The 26346-nt window shown below is 42.7% G+C and overlaps 1 protein-coding gene across 1 annotated transcript in view; it reads right to left on the minus strand.

Moving 5' to 3' along the window:
* Positions 1 to 10469: 10469 nt before the first annotated feature.
* grin2ab (glutamate receptor, ionotropic, N-methyl D-aspartate 2A, b) overlaps positions 10470 to 26346 on the minus strand; it is a 91963-nt gene continuing 76086 nt past the window's right edge. The window contains exons 11-18 of the mRNA XM_034883829.1: positions 25803 to 25951; positions 23597 to 23826; positions 22722 to 22882; positions 19924 to 20111; positions 18957 to 19195; positions 16274 to 16457; positions 15137 to 15941; positions 10470 to 15040 (exon numbers count right to left, since the gene is read on the minus strand). Coding sequence (XP_034739720.1) covers positions 14038 to 15040; positions 15137 to 15941; positions 16274 to 16457; positions 18957 to 19195; positions 19924 to 20111; positions 22722 to 22882; positions 23597 to 23826; positions 25803 to 25951 — 2959 coding nt within the window. The 3' untranslated portion in view covers positions 10470 to 14037. The remainder of the gene's footprint in view (positions 15041 to 15136; positions 15942 to 16273; positions 16458 to 18956; positions 19196 to 19923; positions 20112 to 22721; positions 22883 to 23596; positions 23827 to 25802; positions 25952 to 26346) is intronic.

A 26346-nucleotide genomic window follows, 5' to 3' on the forward strand; every position in this document is an offset into this window, starting at 1 on the left:
ATAGAGTGAGAAGATAACAGGCAAGAGTTAAGTGAGAGTAACTGACAGCACAGATTTAGAAAGACAGAAGAGATGTACTGACTGTAAACCACAAGAAAATGAATGTGGCATTACAGTTTATTTTTCACTGTACGTTTTATTCAGGGAAAGAATAGTTGTGCTTTAAACCATTTACTACCACGGCCACAGAAAATACTTGGCTTTGAGGTGTCTGTTAGGCGCTACACTGACTGTATGCTCACATTACACAGCAAATTTATGCCCTGAATTTAGGCCTGAGTGACAGTTTTGCTTGTTTGAGCGCTCACACTGGAGGACTGCTGAGTGCAACAACCGGACAATGACAAACGCCCAGCTTATCAGTAAATCCTGAAAAATCCAGTGAGTGTCCTTGAAATCAAGTTTCGGGACGGTTGAAACGGAAGAGACAATTATTGTTAGAGAATAACATTTGCTTGGCCTCGGATATACAGTACGTTTGTACTAAACATTCCAAGTGAAGGACAAGAGGAAATGGTAACGTGTGAAACTGGTTAAGGGACACAAGAAGAGTTAAAGTAGTGCCTAACGGGTTAAACTTAGCTGGCCAGCACACAGCAAGTTGTAAGCAAAACATTCCCTATCTGTATTAGTTAGGCTATATCAGCTAATTTTCTTAAGAAACTTACCCTTTTTAGAAAATAAATAATTAATCTTACTAAGTATTATTAATTGTTTTTATAGTGGGTAAAGTAGCTGTAAGGTCCAAGGTCAGATAAGACCAGGGATGATTAGACATCATCAGAAGGCAGAGAGGACCAAGAAGACATGTTTTTACTGAGCAAGGTGGAGCACCAGAGCTGCTGTTGGGGGGGATTTCATACAGATTGCCAATTGCATACAGAGTCATTTGAACTATGCCCATTGGTCAAGCCTCTTGTTTAGAGAAAATACAGAGAAGACCCCCGAGACCAATGCTCAATCTCGAATCTATTGAGTTTGGCTTGGTCTGGTGATAGCCAGACTAGTGTGATAGTATAGTTTTGAAGGGAGGATAGAAAAGGAAAAGTTCCAGCTCAGCAGACTGTCCAAGGGCCGCACAGACAAAATGCTCTGCCATGATCACATTTCTGGACTCAGTGATGACAGTATAATGTGGAAATTGTGAAATAATGTGCACCACTTCTGATATTTTCCTCCAGCCAGATACAGATATCAATGGTTTTGACTGTTGGTGTTGATTGGAGAAGTGACCTAAACAAAATGTACTTTTGTTAATATGTACTGTATATTTAAGCCAATGTATGGAAGCTCTAAAACATGGAATGGCAGATTTTTGTTTTCACAAAAATATTGTTTTCCAGTAGTCTCTTGAACATTATAATGACGAAAGAACCCTGTTAATATGCTTCTCCATGGCTGTATTAAATTGAAAATATAGGACTTCAATAACACACTCAAATGCAATGAAGTGCCATTTCCTAGCCTCTCCTGCTTGCTGAGAGGTCCCTGATTTGCATTGGCCTCTCTGCTGGCCTGGGTTCCTAATTTTTCTCACTGCTACAGGTGTCCCACTGAGCCAGATGTCAACCCAAATGGCAAACACAATCAACCCCTGCAGGTGGTCTTATAACTCACATGTCATCAGCTTCTTTATGCTTTTAGCTGCCCCCCTGGGAGAAATGTAGTCAACAAAACCTCAGATTTCTACACAGTCTCTACTGCCAGGGTGCAGAACTCTGTCATTTAAATAACTACAGTCCCGTTTTGTTGGCATACACCATGAAATCATGCACCATTCTTGAATCCAGTCAGTGGATTTGGGTTCCTCAACAGCTGTGGCTCACACTAGAGCTGACAACACAGAGATAGCAAACAGCATGTCTCGGGAAGGATTTGGATGGCTGAAACCTGAATGCTAGGTCCCGTTGTACTCGTACCAGGACAGCCAAGTGGAAATTTGCACTGTTTTTGTATCCTGTGGGGATTAGGAGAGTGGCCTCTAGCTCTACAGCCAACTAACTTGTGAGTGTCTGCAGCTTCAAGGAAAAGCAACAGGAGACTGGATGAAGCTGACCTGCTCCTCAAACTGGGATTGCCCCTGGTGAGCAGCTCTGATTTTCTTTCCTCCAACAACTTTTGTCAAAGATGACTTTACATTTTTAATGGTAATGTTGGTCGGTCAGACAAAGTATCCATCTGACTTTGGTGATCCTCAGACTTTCTCTCTAGTGCCATTATCAGGGGAAAACCTCTATTTTTTGCTCCAATACTTTTGTTTATGACTAAATACTTGCAATAGTAAGGACATTCCCTTCTGTGTAGTTTAGTGCAATTTGAGTTTCAGATCTAATAAGATAATAAACTAGACCAGGGAATCACTAAAGCAGTGGCACAAAACAAAAACCTGGCACGAAATTAAACCAAAACTACTATAGCTAAAAATAAGCTCTCAGTGAAACCTGTTCAAAGTCTCAGCAAGGAACCAAGCACCCACAGTTTGCATGTCCTTGCAGACAGGCACAGATAATGTCTCAGTGGTTAAGTAAGGAAGAACTGACACAGGATGAGTGTCTCCCACCGGTAGCAGACATTAAAGTCTGCATGACATTCTTCAAACACCTTGGACAGCTCCTACACAGCAGAGAGCTCTGCAAATCAGCACCTCGGACAGAGACACAGCAACAACCACAGCAATTCAACGCCTGTTCTGTCCTCTGCAGAGTTAAAGTCAAGGAGTCGTTGACTTTATGTCTCCTCGGCAACATTAATCACTAGGATAAAAAAAAAATGTTTCAGTGAAGTTGGAACTTCGTTTGTGGAAGGGACACACTAGTAGAAAAACTGGTGTAAATGATCCATCCAAAAGCAAATCTTCTTCATTATGTCCTCTACTTTGTAGACAGTCTCAGCGGTCTCACACAAATTATGTGTATTGCCATAGTTTGGCATAGAAACAATTAAAGCATTAACCCATGTCAAGGATTCTTTTTGTATTGTGGACTTAAGGGCTTTTCTCCTGTCCATGTGCTAAAGTTAGTGAATGATGTCTAAAAGCAGCAGGGTTCACCTCAACTGCATAGAGGACTACATTTTTAAACATATAAAAAACAAGCATATTTAAACATATATGTGGTTAAGTACATAATTTATGGCCTCAGTCAACAGTGCTGAAAGGTCAGTTTACTCAACTGAAAGACATGTTTGACACTGACAAGTACTTTAACTATTTAATTCTATTATTTTTAAAAAACACACTCAGTGAAATTTAGTGTGAGTTTCACTGCAACCGTCAACATTAAAGGAGCTGCAGCCATGTGTACAAGCCAGTCCCTCCAGGATTCTGCGCCAATTCAACCAATTAGCCATGACTTTGGTGCAACTCGCAATTTTGACCAATCACCACAACTTGTTCCAATAACCAAAGTTTCCCGCGACTTCAACCAATCGAACCAGTCCCACATGCTAGAATTTGTATCATTATGTGACTCTGAAAGCCAATGACCGAGCGCGAGTGTGAACGGGTTGACCTCACACATATGCGGCCATATTCATTTTCTTGTTTACCGGGACGCGTGTGACTCAAACATCATACATTTACCAACAAAATGTACAGCAAAAGACTGGGCAAAACATGTCAGACCATCCTCCCAACTTGTATACATTTTAAGAACAATGTATGCTGTAATGATTTGAACTGAAAGCGACTGCTGTTTTCCTCCTGTCGGCTCTCTGCAACAGGCGGGGCAGCTCAGTTCCCCCCCAGCTGATGTGCACACACAAACACAAACACACACAGTGGTTGCAGGAAAAACCGGAGATGAGACATACAGGATGACCTAAATTGAGGACAGCTACGCTTGTTAGTGCAGGTGCAATGATAAGTTAAAGTCCAATAAGTACTTTATCAAACTGTATGACTGTGTGTCCCAGGCCAGGATAGGAAATTAACTAACAATGCAAACATCAACAAGCCACTGACGGACATGTTCAAATTTGATTCATTCAATAAATTATTATTATTTGTCTTAAATCCACCAGCCATTTTCATATTATGCCAACATTCGCAGCATCCTGAGCCTTTATTCTGTAAGGTTACTAGGAAAACTGAGTAAGCCTAGAGTAATTCGATTCTCCCCAAAACATTTTTCCTTTTTATTTTTATAGAGCTAAACAAAAAAACTTTCTCTGTCCCTCAAAACTTCATTGCAACTAACATACAAAGGGAACTGCCACATAATTCGACTAGCCTCCTACTCACCAGATCGATCACACACAAAATGGATGAGCTACAAGTACACACGGACCTGCTGCTCGATGATTACAACAGAAGACTGACTGAACACGCTTATCACGGTCGATAGTTAGCGGCTAATAGCTAGCAGCTAACATGTTAAGCTAGCTACCGGCAGGATAGAGACAAGGTACCAGTGGGTACATTTAAACAATGTCTGAGTTGAAAACGCATAATTGTTGTCACGCAAGGGCCCTGTTCATGTCGTACAGACATTTTAATTGCATATTGTGTCTGTTAAGAGGCGCGAAGGCACTCTGAAACCTTTCCCGACAACTGCCGTTTCAGCTCAGTGGAAGCTAAACGTAGTTGCAGCTACTCAGTGTGGCCTACGATTCGGGTCGGGTTTTTTTCAATCGAAAGTACATATTTATAGCGATCAAGCTTAACGTTAAAATTGGTCGGAATTCACATGTCAGCAGATGTTTTCTCAGTTGTCGTTAAATAACAGAGGTTTTAAGGACAGGATCGAAAGCTACAGAACAGCTGCTAATGGACCTTGTATTGAGATTGTTTTGTCAGCTGCTGTAATTGAGGTCAAGAACTCACTTTCAATCTTACAATCTTTTGAAAAATAGTTACAGAAAACAATATTTACTCTTAAGTTGTGTTATAGACATGGGGTGGGACTCACGCCTGGTCCGTTCAGGGCCTTTCTGTGTGGAGTTTTCATCTTCTCCCTGTGTTCCCGTGGGTGTCCTCTGGGTGCTCCGGTTTCCTCCCACGACCAAAACACCAGCTCTGTTTAAGGGGAGGATTGCATCAGTAAGGGCATCCGGTGTAAAACTTACTGCATTCCCAAATCAAATACGCAAATCTGATTTTTCATTTACGAAAAAGATGGAAACCGATTATTCGTGTGGCGACCCCTAACAGGAGCAGCCGAGAGAAAGAGAAGTTCAATGTTAAATCAATGGAGTATTGTTCTAATTTTCAGACATGATTGTGGTCTCATTATTTTCATCTTATTCTTGATAAAAAAAAAAAGAGAATTAGCATATTTCCCAAAATGTCAAAAATATTCTTTTGAAGCCAACATGAGTATTTCTTCTTTTAGGGACTGTAGGTACTAGAAGTTGGAATAAATAATGAGTACCCACCACAACTGTCAAATGATACGTATCTGAAACTTTGAAGTATATGTTTTTTATCGAAGTTATATTTTTTCTTATTTAATTGTTTGACTGAAATATTTATTGAAGCGGAGTCAAGTCAAGTAAAGTAGAACTATGTTTGTTGCGATTGGCTTTGCAGCTGTGACAACTACACAAGATCACTACAAATACAACATGCAACAATAAATATTATAGTGTTGGTTTGTTGGCAGTATGACATCACCCAGTCATCTTGACTCCTGTATCCTTTATTTATACAACGGAATACAAAGAAAATATTTCTTTTACTTTAGTGTGCCATCGTTGTCACTTGTCTGTGATCAAATGTCAACTGAACTACACTGAGACTTTTGTCCTTTTCCTCTCTCACATTACAAACTTAGATTGGAATTGAGCGAAAGATTTACCTTCTTCAGCTGCAATTTATTCCTACAACTTTGATTTAGTTTTTTACTGGGCCAGCAGATGACAAGAACACAACATTGTTATTGATGATAAAATTCACTCACAAGGTCAGTGATCTTGTAAACAGGAGTCTTTGAAGAGAACAAACTGCTGGTAAATTACAGGCACAGCACTGATAGATTACTGTTTCCAGGAAGTAATGAGTAAAGCAACAAGATTAAAAATTAACACCATCTTTTACAGTGAGTAATGACCAAAACATTACCAAAAGCCAAATTCATTACTTCCAAAAATCCTGAAACCAAAACAAAGAATACATTGAAGCCTCTTTATGTTGGAACATGGCTTCATGTATGACCATTTTAGTTACACACATGCACAAGCTGTCCTGGGCCGTCTGTCATGGGGCGTTGCGGTAGGGGGGAAGTGGGTGATGCTGAGGGGACGATGCGGCGAGCACTCTCCCCCCGGGGAGTGCTGAGTGCCTCTCTCTCTCTCTCTCTCTCTCTCTCTCTCGCCTGGAGCTTCATCATTTATAGAAGAGACAAAATAAAACAAACACAACAAAACGGCGTGAAGTCTAAGAGCTGCGGCTCTCACATTTACAAGCTCACACACATGGAGATGGTAGCTGGAGATGCTCATGGAGCAGAGTTTGTAAAACTCCTTGTTCCTGCCTCTCAGCTTCCCTCAGCAAGCAGCAGTCAGGTGGAAACCCTCTTATTAGAATAACAACAATGCAACACACTGTGCATGTGTGAGTCAGGCTGGATGTTACATTAACGGTGTGATTAGCCAGGTTATTAAAGCTAAATTTACTCTAAATGTGCTGCGTCTATTTCTGCACCTGGAAGTACCCTGATTAGCATTCAGTTATTAGCATAAGCATAGCCTGGCAGAACTATTTCTGTGTGTGAGGGAGAGAGAGAGAGAGAGAAACAGAGGAGGTTGGGCTGAGGCTAGTTGTTATCAGTCGCGCATGACATCTCTCTACTGTGTGCTTATTGCAGATTTATAGCTTTCTACTAGGGAAGCCATGTTGTGTTTGTTGCAAACTGAGACTGAGGTGTCAATCAAACATCATCTGTCAGCCAGCAGAAAGTCCACCGTCAAGGCTGTGAAAGGACACGTTTATCTCCAGTGAATATAGAACAGCGCTTCCATAAAGTTTGACAGAGCCATTCTGACTTTTATTACTTAACAAGAGTCATGGTCCACACACGCTGTTTCCATAATGGCACTCAGTGGACCCTCCCTGCCTGGAAAACGTCTTTCAAACTCCACACCAGCCGGTATTAACAAAGACTTTGTGTCTCAATAAATAACCCCGCTGACATCACAAGGGACATTTATCCTCAGACTTAAAAAAAACAAAGAGGCTCAACATGCTATACGACGAGTAGAACTTCTCACGACGAGAAAACAGACTCTCATGTGTAACATGTCACATTAACAGCTTATATAAATTTACAACTGGAGACACGGTGCATCATCAGCAGAGCTATCAATTAAGGAATTACAATAGGAGCTCAATGTGTGGGCATTAGATAATTTTTTTGAGCATCACAGCCTCCACAAAATCTTAATTTGATTAATTTGGTCCAATAACATTCAGAAAGTCTAGAGGAGTGACACGATTAAATAATGCAATCCCAATTAAAGTCTATCAAGTCAAGTCAAGATAGAGAGATAGATAGATAGATAGATAGATAGATAGATAGATAGATAGATAGATAGATAGATAGATAGATAGATAGGCAACAAGTGGCTTAAAAAACCTAACTTGGTAAAAAGGCGGTGCTGTCAATCAAACATCATCTGTCAACATTTACTAAAGCCTGCAGAAATGCCACCATCAGAGCCCAGAACAAACTGCCCATCCTTCCCACCCTCTTTCCCCTGCTGGATGAATGAATTTGATGGTAAAATGCTGTCAATCACCATCAAATCAGAACACGGACATCCACAACACACAGAGGCTTGAATGTGAACATGTTGAGAAGAAATGAAATTTCAATTTTTTTTTCTTCTGCTTCTCAGGCTTAAGACATCCAGGGAAAATGTGAAAATGTTTTCACACCAAAACAAACTCACACACACACACACACACACACTCAAAGTGAGTGCTGACCGCTGGAGGCTGAGAATAGATGTTCCAAGTTGGATGCAGTTGATGTAACTATTATTTTTTCTCTCTTTCTGTTCTGCTCTCCCCTGGTTCATGTTACACCTATCTCGTCTTCTTCTCCCTCCTCCTCCTCTGCTGCTGCTCTCTCATTTCTCTCTATTCATCTGCTCTCTCATGCACTCACTCTTCTTCCTCCCCTTTCCTCTCCTCTGACTAGGCTCAACTCACTCCAGTATTTTTAGTATTTGTGAGTAGGCGTCGCCAGGCCCTTATGAATTTTCATGGGTTTGTTTAGTGTGTAGGCTGACACGCTGCTCTCTCCCTTTCTCTCCATCTCCCCCTCTTCTTCTATCTATCTATCTCTCTCTCTCACACATACAATCCAAACAGTTTAAGAACACAACTGTTCATGTAAAAATACACACACGTGTTAAGTGTGTAGGCTGGCAGTTGGTTAATGAGGATGTTTGAAGTCTTGGGAAGAGCCTACATCGGGACTTTGAAAGTCAGCGCATCACCCTCATCGTCCTCCATCATCCTCTGTTCTGTCTCTTCTCCCAAACTCATGAGTCGTGTTTTTCTTCTGACTCCTCTCCAGCTTTGAGGTTGCTCAGATACAGAGGTTCCTAATGCAGGAAATTAATTATATTCATCTATCTGCTTAATCTTTCATCCCTACAGTGCATATATGTGTTTATAATTAGGATTACATGCACATGTATGTCTGAGTGTTGTATGTTCCTTCAAGGGTACAATTATTACATGACATGTGGGCCAGCTCAATTTGAGGCAGAGACTTATGTCTGAGTGTGTGCTGTTACTCTGTCCATTATACCAGCATATGGATCACGTCAGAAAGAATTAGGCCGCAGTGATCCTCACACCTCGTCTCAGAGGAAGCCACACACAGACAAGCAAACACACATATGCACATAATTGCGCACTCTTAGACACACAAGGACGTATAGGTCTGTGTAATGCTCTGTAGTGTGGTGTGATGTTTTCAATGCGAGTCATTTAACAAAAAGTCTGGACGGCTGCAGCGGGACTCCTCCCTTCTTGTTCTCCTTTCTCCTCCTGCAGATGGTCTATGGTTTGTGACAGTTCTCCATGTGTGCTGATTTGCACAATGCGTAAGTGTGTGTTTGTCTATGTGCTCTTCTCTTCTTCCCTCTATCGTCCCACATCAACCCAGATTAGAGCGTCCATCTCCTGAGGGTGACAAAAATACAAAAATAAAGCTTTTTACCAGAACACTGATCTAAACACATAGACACACACACAAACACATACACACACATATCTATATGTATATATATATATATATTGCCTACACATATTGCACACACATAAGCGCAGACACTCACACACTCATGCAAAGGGCGCATCATGAAAGCCTTCGGAGAGTGGGGTTGAGAGAGCCCTTTGCAGCAGAATCCCAAATAGCCCTTTTAGTAGTCAGCCGACTGCAAAGAAGCATAGATGGGAATGTCGTCAGCTTTGCAGGTATTTGGTCATAAACCAAAAGGATTGGGCAAACAAAGACTTTGACCTGATGATAAACTTCATGGTAATCAATCCAATTATTGTTGAGAGGTTTCACTCAAAACCACAAACGTAAACCTCATGGTGGTGCAAAAAGAAAGGTCAGGAGATCACCAAAGTCATCAGGATTCATCCTCTGGGGAACACTAATATCTGTGTAAAATTTCATGGAAATCCATCAAGAATTTGTTGAGATATTTTAGCAAGGCAGTGGGCCAACCATCAGACCCACGCTGCCATTCCTGGAGTCATGCTGCCTGCAGAGCACCCGGACCAGAATTAATTCATTAACAACTTATTAACTCAACTTATTAACGGCAGACAAGATGTCTTAAAGTGAGGAACCTCTGACTTGCAGACTTTCTAATGACCCATTAATTTTACAGTCATGTTATCAATAATTAAGGCACCCCAAAAGTTGAAAGTTAATTTCCGTGGACCTTAGAAATAGTCCTCTGACCAAATAATCTTGAGTCACGGTCTGGCGTGTATCCTCCTATATAACTTGCTTAAACTTATTATTAAAATAAATGAGTCATCTTTAATTACAGGTTTGACAGGTTTACCACTTTTTAAAAAAAAGAGATGCAAAGCATCCTTGACAACTTATCAGAAAGTGAGAAACTCACAGTGCACCCTGTTACTAATGAGCCTTCAGGTCTCCAGTTACTGATGTTAGTCATTGAAGGAATAGTTCGACGTTTTGGTAAAATCTTGTTGTAATGCAGAGTTAGCTGTGAAGATTGATAACCCTGTGCAGTTAATATGAAGCTAGCGCTAACATCTGTTTAGCTCAGCGTTTAGACTGCAAATAGGGGAAACAGCAAGTTTGACTTTGTCCTCTAAAGCTCACAAATTAGTGTTAAAAGTGTTAAAGTTAGCGGAGCTTCTTATGCCTTCCGCAAATAGCTTATTACTGGTCTATAAAGCATTAACAATTGTTTTATTAACTATTATTAGTTCAGTTACACAATAGATACAAAGATGAATTAACAAGACCCAGACAAGTAGAAAAATGTAACCTTTACTTATTTACAGATTGTACAGAGGTACTGAGTGACAAGGTAGTATTTACAACACAACTAGTAGCTTAGAAACCCCTGAACTTATACACAAGTGAGATACACGGCGGGGAGACCCGGAGGACTACACACCAACGCACTCCTTTCACCCAGTACTGTTTATAATATGTGGACATCTGGACCAAACTTCCACATGTTCCTTGACGGCGGCTGGCGTTGTGCAGGAGCCAGCTAGGCGCCATATTGGTGACATCACAGGCCGAGAGTCGGGAGTGTTTAAGCATCTGGGGCTCCAGTCAGATATGGTGCACAAACCAGTGTGGAGGGGAACGTTGGTACATGTAGCCTCAGTAGGTCAACTCAGGGACAACTCTGGTGTTGCAGCAAAATAGGTACCACCAAAAACACAAGCACGTCATGCAATTTAAAAAAAATCAAACAAAAGGTTGGTGTAAAAATCTGTGTGATGGTGGACGTACAAAACTCATTTTACATGCTCTCTTTACCACAACAGCACGGACGCAACATGTGTGTGTGTTTGCGTGTGTGCAAAACTGTATTTGTGTTGTATGAGTAACAGCCGGGTCAAATGTTATGTGTGGGACGAAGGGAAGAGAGTACAGAAAGGTGTATACACACACACACACACACACACACGCGCACACACCACAAACAACCTCTTGTTACACATATCCTCCTCTGTCTTATATAAATGCCTGCACGGTGTAAAACACACACACACACACGCTCAAAAGCACGCACATACACACACACGCTCACACGCGCACATGCTCACACTCTGAGGTGAAACAGCACAGACTGGTAGTGGAAGAGAACTATGTGGGTGGGAGGGGGTTCGTATTAACCACACAGGCTGGACTATCATTATTCATTGAGTGTGATTCAGATGAGAGACCCAGCTACGTGTTGCTAGTTAACTGGTTAGCTGACCGGGATAGTTAACTATTCTGTCAACCCCAACAGTGAGGACTGTACAGTGAGGTCCCAACCAACAACACACCAGAGGAAAAATAAATCACACAAGAATCTAAAAACATGCCAGTCTTTTTTTTCTTTAAAGAAGCAGAATAAAAAGCCACATTGTTATTGAAATGAACTCAACACTTAATACCATTCAAATCAAACAAATGAAATCAGTTTCTAACATTTAAAAACAAATATTTCTCTGTACAGAAGTATAATATTGCAACCTGATATTGTGCATATAACTCACACACCAAACCTGTTAAGATTACCAAAAGAGGGGCAGCTTTCACCATTCAAAAGGTGCATTTTTTTATTCAAACTGTCTTGCATTATTTGCAGCCAATATATATAGATGTATGTACGTGTGTGCATGTGTGTGTGTGTGTTTGTGTGTACGGGAGTGAGAGAGAGAGAATAAAAAGAAAATAGAGACAGACGCTGAGCTAATGGGATATCAAATCTTTCCATCAAAATCCTTGTGCTCAAAAAAATCAATGCCCTTACTTAGATTATGGATTTCTAGAACACTAGAACACTCATTGCCAGCTTGTTGAATTTGTGCATGTGTGTGTGTGTGTGTGTGTGTGTGTGTGTGTGTGTGTGTGTGAATGTTGCTTCTGTAACGAGTCACTTTGCAAACGCTCTGCTTTGCCACGTGACTCTCTGCTGAAACACAGCGCTATGTTCTCGCCAACAGAGAGCCACACAAGTATCAGCTACTCTCGCCCAGGAGTATCAATTTGATGAGTAAATATGCAACAGTGATGCACTCAGCCTCTGAAATCACTTCGGAAACATTAAAACGGGCCTCAAGTTCTTTTAACATAAAAAAAATGATTAGAAAAAAGCGTCCTATCTTATCATAGGAGAGCCGGTGCTGAATTTGAGGAATTCTTACGACTAGTGATAAAAAGTGATTTCCAACAATATGTTGACTTTTAAACACCACGATGGAACTTTATTCTTCTGATACTCAATCTACTCTATAATAAATGGAAAATGGGAAGGAGTAAAAATTAAGTAAGGAGTAATTAAGAGAATTAACAAAAGCAGATGAAGAAGGTACGGCTAGAAGGAGGGATGAGTACAGTAAAAGTGAAAAAAGAAGAGAAAGATTAAGAGTTGTTGTGTTTACCTTATAATGCTTTACCCATGATCTAACACTGTAAAACATCTGACCTCACAATGGAAACTTAATGGTGCCCTAAAACCCAATGTCAAAGAGAAAAAAGAGAAAGGAAAACATCTATCCAGCAAATGATTGAGAATATTCATATTTTTCAGTATAAAAGTGTTTTTGGTCAAACGTCTGTGTTAGGTGGCAGGGTATAAAATCTACAAAGTGCACAAAGAGAAGCTATCTCATAGCTTCGACACACACACCCACCCAGCCTAAACTACTATCCTAGACTACTGCGTATCTGCATGTGTGTGTATGTGCATATATGTGTGTGCATGTGTGCATATTTGACCCTGTATAGGAGTTTAACTGTAACACAGGGCAGTAGGAAGCATGCAGTATGACCTGAAGGCTAGCTAAGAGAGGAAGCAAGGATGCTATACTGTACTGTATGTCTCTAGATCTAGAAACACTAGAACACACACTCTCGTCCCGATAGGCTTCGACTGGCGGCCATGTTTGGTCCACTTTTTGGAATGTTCAATTAACTGGCATCACCAATAACAAACAGTCTGTAGTTTTACTCCCCTCCCCCCCTAGAAACAAACACAGTGTGTGTGTGTGTGTGTGTTTGAGTGTTTTTACATCTGCTGGAAGGAGCTGATACGCTTCTGTGTCCTGACCAGCTGCCCGCCTCCCAGTTCAATTGTAGTCTATTACAAAGACAGTAATTTCCATTAAGTCAGCGACTACTCTAGTGTAGTTTACTACTCTTTAAGCCATGCTGGCAGTGCAGTTTGGAGGCTCAGACAACATACGGGTTGACCGAAGAAATCATAGTGCAACAGGAGAGTCCTGGAGTGGGGCAGGTGTGTTTAGCTGAAAGATATGTGTGTGTGTGTGTGTGTGTGTGTCATCTCAGAAAGAAAGTTGTTTTCTGTGTGTCCCCTTCATCTTCAAGAGGTTGGTGAAAGGGCAGAACAAGTCAGATCGTGTTTCACCCTTTTATATCTTCCATCAGATCCCACTGTTGGCGTTAAACTCCGTGCACAGTGTCCCACTCATTCCACCAGGGATTCGATCGGTCTTGTCAGCCGCATTGATAGTCTGTGCCTCGTTGGCTTTAGTTTGAGGATAGTACAATCACACTCTTCATCTTGTATTATGCCTCTAGGTGTCCCTGTGGCCCCGACCCTGGCCTATAGAGGGTGTGATAAAGAATGATTCATTTACTCTTTACTTAGCATCCCCATTAACCTTTTAGTCCAGAGCCAACCTTCCCGTCTTTCACCTGTGTGTGTGTGTGTGTGTGTGTATGTGTGTCAGTGTGTTTCTGTGTATGTGCTTGAATCAGAGCTGCCTGGTCCGGTCACACACACCTCTGTCTTGCATGCGTGTGTGCTAGTGTGTTTCAGTGAGAGTAAGTGTGTTGCGTGTGACTCTCAGACGTCAGACTCGATGCTGGGCATGCGGCGGTAGAGCCGGGGTCTGTTGCCACCTGCGCTCGAGGCTCGTGGCGCTGTCACATAATTCAGTGGCTGAGCAGCAGCAGGTGGGACCATGTAGGCCACCACAGGGGGCTCCTGTTGAGGGTAAAACACCTGTTGGTCGACAAGGCCGCCATGCTGGTTGTTGTGATGGCTGCCATGGTTACCTAGTGTAAGTGACAGCGGCATTCGCTGCTTATAGAGCTCGTGGGCGGAACTTCTCTGTGGCATGCGTGTGACAGCCTGGGGGGAGGGATCTCGTTGTGTCGTGCCAGGAGCTGACTGGAGGAAAGGGTTGTGAGAGGGGCGATCAGGGAAGAGACTCTTTGAGCGCCGGGGGAGGGGCATAGGGGCGTCCAGACTGTGGTGGTGGGAGGGTGACGGAGAGGGGGGGCTGCGGCTGCTATACGGACGATCCGAGCGCATTGTGAGAACATTAGCATAGGCCCCCTCGTCCAGGGTCAGCTCCCTCTCCCTATCTCTGTCAGGAAGGCTCAGCCCCCGCAGGTGGGCGTGCAGCTGCGACTGACGCTCAGGGACACCGTCCGGAAGCACGTTCTCGTAGGAGTGCTGACGACTCAGCTGAAGGTGTTGGGCCGACGAGGAGGTGGGGAGAGGAGATGGAGAGGAAGGGGAGGGCTCGAATGGGTTGACTAGCCCGTCCCCTTCGCCCACCAGGCCCAGCTCGCTCTGGGGAAGGTAGTGTGTAAACATGTCCCCGCTGTGTGGGTGAGTGTGTGTGTGGGAGTAGTGTGAGTGCAGGTGGTCTTCGCTGATGTCATACAGGTTTCCCAGGTGGGCGCAGGCATCACACCGAGCCTGTGGTGAGCGGACAGTGTAAAGGCCGGAGTAACCGCTCAGCTTGGTCAGGCAGGAGCGACAGTGGCCGGGCCTGGCGCTTTGTGTCCCCTGTCCTGCACCTGGAGCTTCAAATGAACCCCCAGCTTTGTCCTTCGAACTGCAGGGAGAGAGCATGACACTGATTATACAAAAAAAACAATGAGAAAGCACTTGAAACATGGTCATGGTGTTAATTTTCTGCTGAGCATGATACCTGCTGTGAGTGTAGGTGCTATATTTCTTGTCCTTCAGGGAGTGTAGGTCAGCCTCTGCGCTGTGACTATGATGCAGCAGGCTGGCACTCAGCTGCAAAATGGGTGCGTCCGCCTGGTGGGAGAGTGTGTGACTGTGCGAGTACGTGTTGTCAGGTGGAAACAGATCAGGGGGGTAACTGTGGTCGTCACCTCCCCCCTGGCTGTCTCGCTGGTAGGGCGGAGCGGACTGGAGACTGGCCTGGTCTGAGTCAATGGAGTAGATCTTGGATCCTCCGCCCCCACCTCCTCCTCCTCCTCCTCCTCCCCCAACCCTTTTCCTCAGCTGATTGACAGGCTTGAATCCACCCCTCGCCGCCATGGAATCAGAATCTTTGTGTGATGGCGGCCTGCTTGAGCACTCTGAGATGTCAGAGTGTGGCGGCTCTTCAGGCAGGTACCGTTGGCTCTTCATTGGTGGAGGGCCAGGTCCAGATGCTGGGACAGGGCTTGGGCCGGGAGATACGACAGTAGGTTGGGTCTTCAATGTCTCCACACTTTTCTTCCATAGGGCTCGAGGTTTAGAGGCCTGTGGACCAGCAGAGACAGCAGGCGTGGCGAGGCGGGTCTTGCCGTTGTCATTGGTGATTGACAGCTGGGGCTTGTTGGGGCTGGTTTGAAGAGGGGGGGCTTTTTGTTGCATGGGAAATGGCGCAGCATTGTTAAGGAGGTTTTTGTGTCGCCCGGACAATGACAAGAAACTGTGTTGGCCAGCGGCGTTGCTATAGAGACCAGGACCCTTCTGGGGCAGGCTATGGAGTGAGTTACCTAGGAGACAAGAAGAGATGCACCTCAGACAACATATACAATGGATGGATGTTTGGATGGAGGCTCAGCCAGTTAGCCGATTCATTATCTACGCTGTGTGTGCTACGCTGAGTCAATCCGATTACAGTCTGGCGTCCACAACAAGGTGAAAGGAGTCACCTTTAGATATGCAATTGTAGACTGTAAAGAAAAGGCAGGGTGACTTCTGAACATGTGAGCAATGTTATAACAGGTGTCATGTTTATGAGGGTATCTATGAATTGTGGTATTATGGTACATGTTATTAAGAATATACACTGTAAGGTGTACTGCGTGTAAAAGAGTTATATTACCTTTCCCTGTCATCACATCTAGTATATTAGGCTGCAAGACTACAGTGTTGCGTTTGGGAGAAGACAAAGCCATGGACTTGGCGGACTTGAGCAGATGCAGCATGTTGGCTTGAGGACTAAAGTCCAGCTCAGGGTTCTTTTTCTTCATATCTATATGAACACCATGGATACAGCTCCATATACCCTGAGAGGAGGAGGAGAGGTGAAACAAAAAGAATGAAAAAGAGAGGCAGAGAGGAGAGAGATAAGGGAGATAATACAAGCGTTATTTCCAAGTCCAATGACTTCACAAGAATAAAGTTCAAACATGCAAAAGACTAATTTTCTTGTGTGGTAAATGAAAAGAGACCTCCGCATCTTTTTCTGCGATGCCTTTACTACAAACCTTAACCTCATTTTGCTTTGTAATGTGGCAAGAAGGGATAATCACCACTTTTTTTAGATTAACTGCTTTTAGAGGCGCTTAGAAAATTAAATTTAGGTGATGATGTCACTGGAGGGGGTCTTTGAGTGCAAGGAGATGTTCTTCCTGGAACCACTTAACCTCCAGCATTGCCCATCAAGAGAGACAAACACACACGCACACACACACACACACACACACACACACACACACACACACACACACACACACACACACACACACACACACACACACACACACACACACACACACACACACACACACAGCCAGACGCCACACTCTTTTTGTAAAACATTTAATGTGTGAAATGCTGTTCATCTGGAATAAAAGCCCTGCCTAACACAGAGACATGACATATGAATAATGAAAAAATGGTCTGTCTGGAAGTGCCCATTACTTTGTGTATGGGCACTGTGTGTGTGTGTGTGTGTGTGCGTGTGTGTGTGTGTGTGTGTTTGTGTGTGTGTGCGTGTGTGTGTGTGTGCGTGTGTGCGTGCGGGCGTGCACGTCTGTCTGCCCATGTGGTCAAGTCCATCTCTCACATCGCTGCAGCTCATATAATTTTAAACTTTGTTAGACCAGTCTTATGGATGTATATGACTGTGGGCGAGAGAGAAAGTGAGAGAGAGAGCTGTGTGTGCGTTGTCCATATGAGTGTGCTCACATCATCCGCTTAGCGGTTTGATTCCTCTATCCAGTTGTCCACATACTACATACGGTATACTACAATCCCACTACCCCCCTCTTTCCTCTTTATTACAAACATACACCCCCCTACTTTCTATACATTTATTTAAACTGCAGTGGGATGATCAGACATATGATTTAAAACAGATGTCCTTTTTGTCTTAACTGAAACCATTGTGTAACAGACACATTTCAGCCATTCACACAACTAAAAGTCCTGTTTCTGTGTTACTGTTTGCATTTTCACAGCATCTGAAGAACCACGATTAAGCAAATTAGACTGCTTTGTTTGAAATGCAATTTCTGCACACAACAAGACGGACAACATTGTAATCATTTTAGTAATTTACTGTGTGATGTTTGAATTGATGTTGTTAAAAACCACAAAAGGCTCGCCGGCTGTCTTCAAAGTCACAATAATGGGCATTATTTTTTCCCCTGGTCTTTTTCTGTTTCACTATTGCACCACATTGATATTTGCTAATATAGTTAAGTTTTGTTTATCTTGCTGTTCCTCTCTGTGTTTAGCCAGCTCTCTTGTTATTTTATGCTCTAGAGTAGTCTGTAAGTCGGCATCAACGGAAATACATTGGTTGGATAAAGCCTGACTTGTCACATGCCCCTCTATTCGCGATCTCTGCTGATGGGGCTTTGCACCACCCAGGATGTCATTTAGCGCACGTTTTCATCCAACGCGACTTACAATTGCTATATAGCTTGCACGCCTTTGGAACATCTAGGGGTCAAGCTTAGGGACACAATGGATGATGTATTGCAGTGAGATTTGAACCCTGGTCTCCCTGGTCATATCCATTGTGGTGACGGCACAGTGGATGTAATGGTGGCAATGCAAGACTAGCTTAACAGTTCAAAGAGCCCCTATCATACTTTTTTGTGGATTCTTTCTGTCTTTTAGTGTGTTACCTAGTTATACAGTTTTCAACAGCCTGAAAAGGGCTACCCCACATTCCTGTTGGAAATTCCTTAATTAGTGATGTCATTGATTGAGAAAGCCCGCCCGGTTTTTCATATGTGCTGCCCATAGGTGCTGCCTGAGCAGGCACAGCCCACCCAGTTACTTGTTTGAATTTGGTTGACCAATCACAACAGAGTGCGAGAGCTGACCAATCAGAGCAGACTGGGCATTTAATGAAGGTAGGCCAAAAGCTCAGACAGAGTGTTTCAGGCAAAGCTACTGTGAGAATGGGCAGAATGGGAAACATAACATGTTTTTTGAACATCAAAGAATTTGAGCCTATTCTAGTAGACCCCAAGATAGCTAATGTCATGCTGAAAAGGAGTATAAAAGGGTCTCTTTAGACTTCAATAACATTACAATAAATTCCCATCCGGAGTCCTGATACTAATATTGCAATAACTTGTGCTCTCTTACAGTCCCAATCAATGCTGTACATCAGTTCTTACACTCTTGAGGATGGTGTTTCATAAGTAAGTGGTGTTCAGCACTGCAAATTCTACTGGAACCATCTGAAGTAATACGTCAGAAGCAGAAGGGGGGAAACACTGGACCATTTTCCTTCAGGGAGAAATATTTAATTTCCTTCTCCTCACCCTGCTGATAGTGAAGAGCAGACCCGGCCTCCCTGTGCAGACACCAGTGAAGCAGTATCTTAGCCTCCAGTAGAAAAGGTGTTCAGAGATGAAGGTGAGGATGGCAAGGCCCATGGCTGTGGCCAGCATGTAGAATACACCTGCCATGTTGTCTATGTCCAACTGGCTGGACATCACCTCGTTCTTCTCATTGTGGCAGATCCCTGTCAGCCACTGGGCCTCCAGCTCCTCCATCTCCCCTGTTGGAAAGGGAGAGAAAAAGGCAAAGTGAAGGTTTAAGATGGCAGCAAGTTGGGATAAGGGATGGAATAAGAGAAATAAAAGGAGGCTGAAAGAAAGGAGAGGGAAAGGATGGTTAGTAGAGGTGTGGTGGGAAGAAAGGGCATATCATTACAATGGAGAACGGTGGCGGGGAGCAAAGTGAAGTGGTAAATAGATCGTAATGGAAAGGAGACAGGATTTGGAGTGAAAAAAGGTTGTAGGAGGAGGGAGAAGAATTGATAGTGATGGAGTGATAAAGAAAGATGGGCTGAATTACTATCAGACTCAGTGTGTTTCTGTGTGCATGCGCATGCAGATGTTTGCCCTGAATAAAAGGGTCGGGTGTGAAGGGGAGCACTTTAGTGGTTTCAGCGGTTTGATTTCTGTCGGGCCCTTTCCTTTATTTCCACTCGCACCATCTCACAGCTTATTATACAGAACAATCTGGAGGAGCAAACATAACAGGACACGATGGGCGCAGGCACACACAGCCACGCACGCACGCACAAAGAGTAATGATGATGAAATGGGCTGTTAAGACTAGCCCCTGATAGCTTTCGGACAGAGGGTGGGAGGACGGGGTCTGTGTGGAAAGCGGAGCAATGGCACAACTGTAAGAACACTTGATGCTTGGAACATAAAAAAACGTAAACCTCAATGCCGTGTGACAAATTGTGCAAAATGTGGATACGTGCAAGTGCCTCACCATCTCCTATGATGCCCAGAATGGCCAGATCAACATGACGTTTCCAGTAGGATCCTTTCTGTAGGGCGATACCATAACCTGTGGTGGCAAAGATGTAGCCGCTGCCGATGGTGACCAGCTTACAGCCGTCGTCTCTGCCAGCCATGTAGTTCAGCACTGCAGCGTCGTAAATGAAAGCATCCAGCTTTCTGTAAGAGAACACATATTCTATATTTACTATATAGAGCACATCGTTTCTATACTTTGTGTCTTAGAATAGTTTTGAGAAGTACGTTTATTTGTTTTTTTGTTAAGAGTTAGGTAAGAGGATTGATACTCCTGTCTGTCTGTTAACTGTTAAGCTAAAGCCAGTAGACAGTTAGCTTAGCATACAAACCAAATTGTGTCCTATTTACACTTTGATTTTGAACTGATTAAACAAATAAGATGTTATTAATTATGGATTAGTGAGTCAATCTTAAGAGGTGCGATTTTTTTACTGTTGTACAAAGCCAGGCTAGCTATCCCCCTAGTCTTTATGCTAAGCTAAGCTAAGCTAACTGGCCTTATATTTTAATGTACTGTACAAACATAGTGGTATTACTCTTTTTATTTACGTTTATGCAATATTTCTTTAAAGCAGTTCCCACCACCCCAAAGGAGCCAAAGATAAATCTGATGGGATCACAAGATGAGTAAAAGAAAAAGTTTTTTCCCTTCTCAATATTTTTCTTTGCTTTTTATTCTTATAGTATTTACTAGTACTAAAAACAAAAACTAATATTACATACTTCTTAAAAGCCTTTGAATTAAATAATCTGAGGTGAAGCTTACACACTGTGTGCATACTGTATTTTGAGGTTGTGGCCTGAAACAAGTGGAGAAGTGAAGAGGTGGAAGCACTGCTCAAAGGCATGTGGTTGATATTTTAACATACTGTATGTTTTCTCAAATATATTTCAAATGAAAAATCTTTTTAATTCCAAGTATCATCAACAATAGTTATAATGTATTTAGGGTTTGTCTTCATGAGATGGTAAAAGAAGATGGGAAATTTGATACATCCGGCTTCTTTATGAAAATCCCAAACACTGTTGGGTATTCGCTAAAGAGACTAATGTACATACAGTGTCGTGCCAGTAATAATGTTCATGAGATCCATTTACAAACCATGTGGATTACTCACAACGCACTGTTTTCTTGGAGCTGAAATTCTCACACAGATCAGATTTGGACTCTGTGACTGAGAGTACTGTGAATATTTACACACATGAGGATGTCTTTGTTTGCACTGAGCTATAATCTCTACTTGCGGGTTTTGTCCTTATTCTGACATGAGAAGCTGAATTCAAACTAAGGGGCGACAATTTGAATCGGACGCAACAATCCCTGTATGTGTGCCTCACGCATCTGAGCTCAGCAAAAACAGAAGTGTGAGGTATGACTGTTAACCAAACACAATGTGACAAAGAGCCAATATCACCACTCTACATAGCAGCAGAAACCTTTTTATCTTCTTTATCAGCAAAACAATAATTTATATCATCCAATGAATAAACCCCGGTGCTAATCAATCCCCCTGGGGCCGCCAAGTTGCAAATGTATGTACGCATAAATATTAAACACTTTGAATTAAACTGTTCACCAAAGGGCATATGTTAAAGGCAGTCATTGAGTATCTGGTGTTAAAAAAAGAGAATTCCGTTCATTTAAGAGTCATTCGAGTGGGCGATTTCAAAGTTTTTCAAGCTAAGGACAGAGTGAGACAGGGCAAGGACCCCCTACTTGTACAAAATTAAGTTACATATTAAACTGGGCTTACAGTCACATGTAGGACTGCCTAAAGCATTAATACATACCCTCTTGAATAGAATATTAAGCTTTTAAAAAAAAGCCTCATTATAGTTGCATTCATTTAAAAATCATATTTAAATTTTAATGTGGCACAGCAAATCCTCAGGGCGGACTGTATGTCTGGATGGTTATCTTACCTAAAAGCCAGTAAGCCTATCTCCTGTGGTGATTTATATTTGCTAAAAATACGTCAAAATTGTAATTTTTGAAAAATAATCTTTCAAAAGTTAAAAACAATTTGAAGGCCCCCCTGCCGTGACTCTGAGGACCCCCTAGGGGTCCTGGACCCCCTGTTTAAGATCCCTGCATTAGGGTATAGAGCATTTCCAATGTGTCACAGCCAATTGCATGCCTGTGATAAGAACATTTCCTTCAGCCTAGACAAGCAATGTTGCTGAAGAATTGAATCTAAGACTGAGGATTCTGCTGAACGCATTAATTAAACAGTTTTGATGTTGTATAAACAAAACCTATCATCTGATGTATGAGAACATTATCTATCTTATATAGAGTATCAATAAAGTCATTGCAGAGAGGGAAAAGCAAAAGTAAAATTATATTTGGAGAAAAAAAAACAAAGATCCAAGCACACACAAAACTAATGAACAAATAAAAGCAGTGCAGCCATCCTTCCATTAGTGCATGTTTAGGAGGGAGAATAAAGGTAGCATACTCCAGAACAAATTACACTCTCCATGTTTTGGCAGCTCCCTCTTTCCAGCAGCAACCAGACTTAATAATGAGCACTTGCTTTTTACTGTCAGTGACAGAAACACTGAGCACAGTTTCTGCAGCATTTTAGCATAGTGCTGGGCTCCCATGGGGCTGAGTTTCTGTGTGATGCAATGCCTTTATTGTTTGTTTTCACATGTTCTTATTCATACAAGCTGTCTGCAAACAGAATTAGCCTCCCAGGTATAATAAATCTCAACTTGACATGAGTCGACTTGACAAATTTACAGTACCCAGACTTGAGGGTGGCCAGTGCATCATGGACACCAGTCTGATGGTACTTGGTCATGTATTGATGCATATCTGGATAGTTCTTCCTGATGTTGCGCTCAGTGCTGCCATTAGGAACCGTCCCAAAGCGAAATGGAGGGGAATAGGAATATGGACTCTGGAACTGCAGGGAGAGAAATAAGGAGAGTAAATGAGAGACATATTGTTTTAAGAGGGAACTAACAAGAGAAGACAGGAGCACAAAAGAAGAAAACATAAAAACAAAGATGCTTAAAGACAAAGAGAAGGAGAGAGAGAGCGAGAGACAGCAAGAAGAGAAAAAGGAAGGGAAGGAAGGGAATGCAAGAAAGAAAGAGAAGGAGCGAAAGTGTTTAAGTGAAGGAGATACACACAGGGAGAGGAGAGAGTGAGTGACAAGAAGAGTCGGAGGAGAAAGGAGAATGGAGAGACAGTGGAGTGGACTCATCAGTCATCATCATTGTGTGTCCAGTCTAGCGTAAGACTGGCTGGGGTCCTGCTGACACTGCCAGCTACTGAAAACTAAACACACATCCAAACCCCCCCACACACACACACATACACACACACACACATACACACACACAACTCTTTGATCTTTGCTGCCCGTGTGTGTGTGTTTGTGCGCCCCTGGGTCTGCTGTGCTGGCAGTGTTAGTGTGGTGACAGCTCCGGCCAGAGGGTTTGGGCTGTTGAAGCCCAAGGGCGCTCCCTAGTGAGTCCTGTCTGGCCGCAGGGCTGGCATCCATTACAAGAGCAACCCTGACTGTGAATGTGTTTAGTTTTGTGTGTGTATGTGTGTGTGTGTGTGTGTGTGTGTGGGGGTGTAAACGTGCGTGCATTTCCACGTGTGATCGCACCTTCTTGTCAGACAGTCCGGTGACTTGGTCCACGAACTCTTCCTGGATCATGAAGGCAGCCAGGTTGGCAGTGTAGGAGGCCAGGAAGATGACGGCAAAGAAGGCCCACACCGATACGATGAACTTACTGGTGGTGCCCTTTGGGTTCTGCACGGGTACAGAGTTGTTAAACACCAGACCCCACAGCAGCCAAATGGCCTTACCAATGGTGAATGATGGACCATGTGGGTCTGAGGGAGAGAGGCAGAGGAGAAGAGGAAGAAATGAAAAAGTGAAAGTGTAAAACAGACTATGTGATAAGACCACTAAGATCACTCCAGTTCTGAAGTCCTTACACTGGCTTCCTTTGCTTTAAAGAATTGATTTCAAAGTACTTTTACTAGTTTATAAATCACTAAACGGTTTGTGGCCAAAATACATTTCTGATCTTCTACTACACTACGAACCCCCCCGGACCTCTCAGGTCATCTAGGACAGGTCTGCTTTCTGTCCCCACACTCAGAACTAAACAGGGGGAAGCAGCGTTCAGTTTCTATGCTCGTCATATCTGGAACAAACTCCCAGAAAACTGCAGATCAGCTGCAACTCTCAGTTGGTTTAAATCAAGGCTGAAGACCTTTCTTTTTGATGTTGCCTTTCTTTAAATGGTTGTTCATTTTTTTAACGTTTAATTTCTGATACTGCACTGTAACTTTTATTCTTGTGTTTTATCTGCTTTATTTTTATTTTTAACTGTTTATTCTTGTGTTTTACCGGGGTTTTTTTCCAACCGTTTTTTTTAACTGTTTTTGTTTAAAGCACTTTGAATTGCCCTGTTGTTGAAATGTGCTATACTAATAAAGCGGCCTTGCCTTGCCTTGCCTTCACTTGAATTTGAAAACAGGACAATTTATTTCAAACAGGGTCTTAATTGGTAAGCTGCACCACTGCAACACAAACAAAGAAAAAAAATGGAAAGAACACAACTTAATCTCATACCACTCTCAATTCTGTACAGTAAATATTGAAAAGGTAATTGAGAAAGGTTGCCTGCAATCTCAGGCACAGCGCACTCCATGGAGTTACTGCTCCCTGCTAGGAAAAAGTCACATAACCCAACGTGTTTTTACTCTTCAATTTTGCACAGATTAAAAAAATCAAATAAAACATGTTAATTGTAAAAAGTATGCTTTAGAGGTGCTGGTAGACTGATTATCTTATCTTTGGATGGAACCGCGCCAGCTGTTTCCACCTGATTCCACCTGTTTCCAATCTTTGTACTGAGCGCCGAGCAAGCCGTCTGCCGGCTCCAGCTTTATATCGCTTATCATACAGACACTAGATTGGTATCAATCGTCTTATCTAACTCTCATCAAGAAAGCCAATAAGTGTATTCCACGACAATTGTGGTCTATTTTCTTAAAGATACACTGTTCTCAAGGAGGTGAAACACATTATTTGAAAATGTAGTTACAAAACGTTTTACATTTGTTGGCATTTGTTGTTCAATCAGTGGGTAAAGTGAAAACTTTAATATAAAATGTAATTCTGTGTGATCTTGTCATTAAATAACTGTATATTGACTTCTCTACTTCTCAGCATTCATATAGACTATCTATTTATATATACTGCTTTATAACTGATCGCTGGATCCACATCACTATCCTGACCAAAATTTAATTTGCACTTGCAACTGTATTCTGACTTCTAACAGCAGTGTTATAGATTGTCTATTTCATGTACACTATATTATGTTTTCCCCATACAACTTTTGCATACCCATCGACTTATTTACACCTCCCTTTGCGCCGGCTTGAACTGCCTACTTAATCTGTACCTTTGTAGCCTATTGTCTTCTGTTTTCTTGTACTATGTTAAGTGTGAAACTATGTTGTCTTGAACGCCTACACTTTTCTTGACCAGGTAGCCATTGCAAATGAGAAGCTGTTCTCAACGGCGTAACTGGTTAACTAAAGAATAAAAAAAAAATCTATAAAAATAATAATCTACAATTTACAACAAGCAGGGCAGATCCGGGTGCTGTTTTTTGAAGATGTGACTAGCTTTAGGAGAGAATTGTTAATCCTGTGTAACACCAAGTGAACCGTCTAAAGTAAGGGTAATAATAGGTCACTTCTTTTGCTCAAGGGGAAGCTAGGATCTTTGCTTCTTGCTCCTAGGAGAAATGATTGGTGTCATATTCCTGATTGTATGTGTGTAAGCTTACCTTTGCCTTGGGCCAAGTTGCGGTTGAAGCCCAGCGGACTGACAAACTCAAAGAGGAAGACTGCGATGGCTGTGACAATGAGCAGCATCACAAACATCATCACCCAAACTGATGCACTGAAGGGCTCTGAGAGGGGAAAGTGAGTGAGGGGGGGACAGAGTTAAAGAGAAATCAAGTACATGAGACACAGTGGAGGAGCAGAAGATGCGTAAAAAAGTGAGGGATGGAGCAAAAGAGGAGACAGAGAGTCGGTAAAAAATAAAGGAGGAGACAAGAGAACAGGCCCGAAGGGGAGATAAAGTGAGGACCAGACGATAGTGAAGACACAGAGAGGGGAGGAAGGGAGACAGACGGGGTGAGAAAGGAGAGGAGGAGAGGGAGAGTTAGTCACAGAGAGTTTGACGGAGCACATTTCCATATTTCTCATTATTCCCTTGGATGAGAGCTGAGAGAGGGAGAGGCCTTGGGCGGGGGAGATGGTAGAGGAAGAGGGGCGGGAGAGAGAGAGAGAGAGAGAGAGAGAGAGGAGAGAATGACAGAGGAG

This window comes from Etheostoma cragini, chromosome 2, assembly GCF_013103735.1.
Source record: "Etheostoma cragini isolate CJK2018 chromosome 2, CSU_Ecrag_1.0, whole genome shotgun sequence".
In the NCBI taxonomy this organism is placed as follows: Eukaryota; Metazoa; Chordata; class Actinopteri; order Perciformes; family Percidae; genus Etheostoma; species Etheostoma cragini.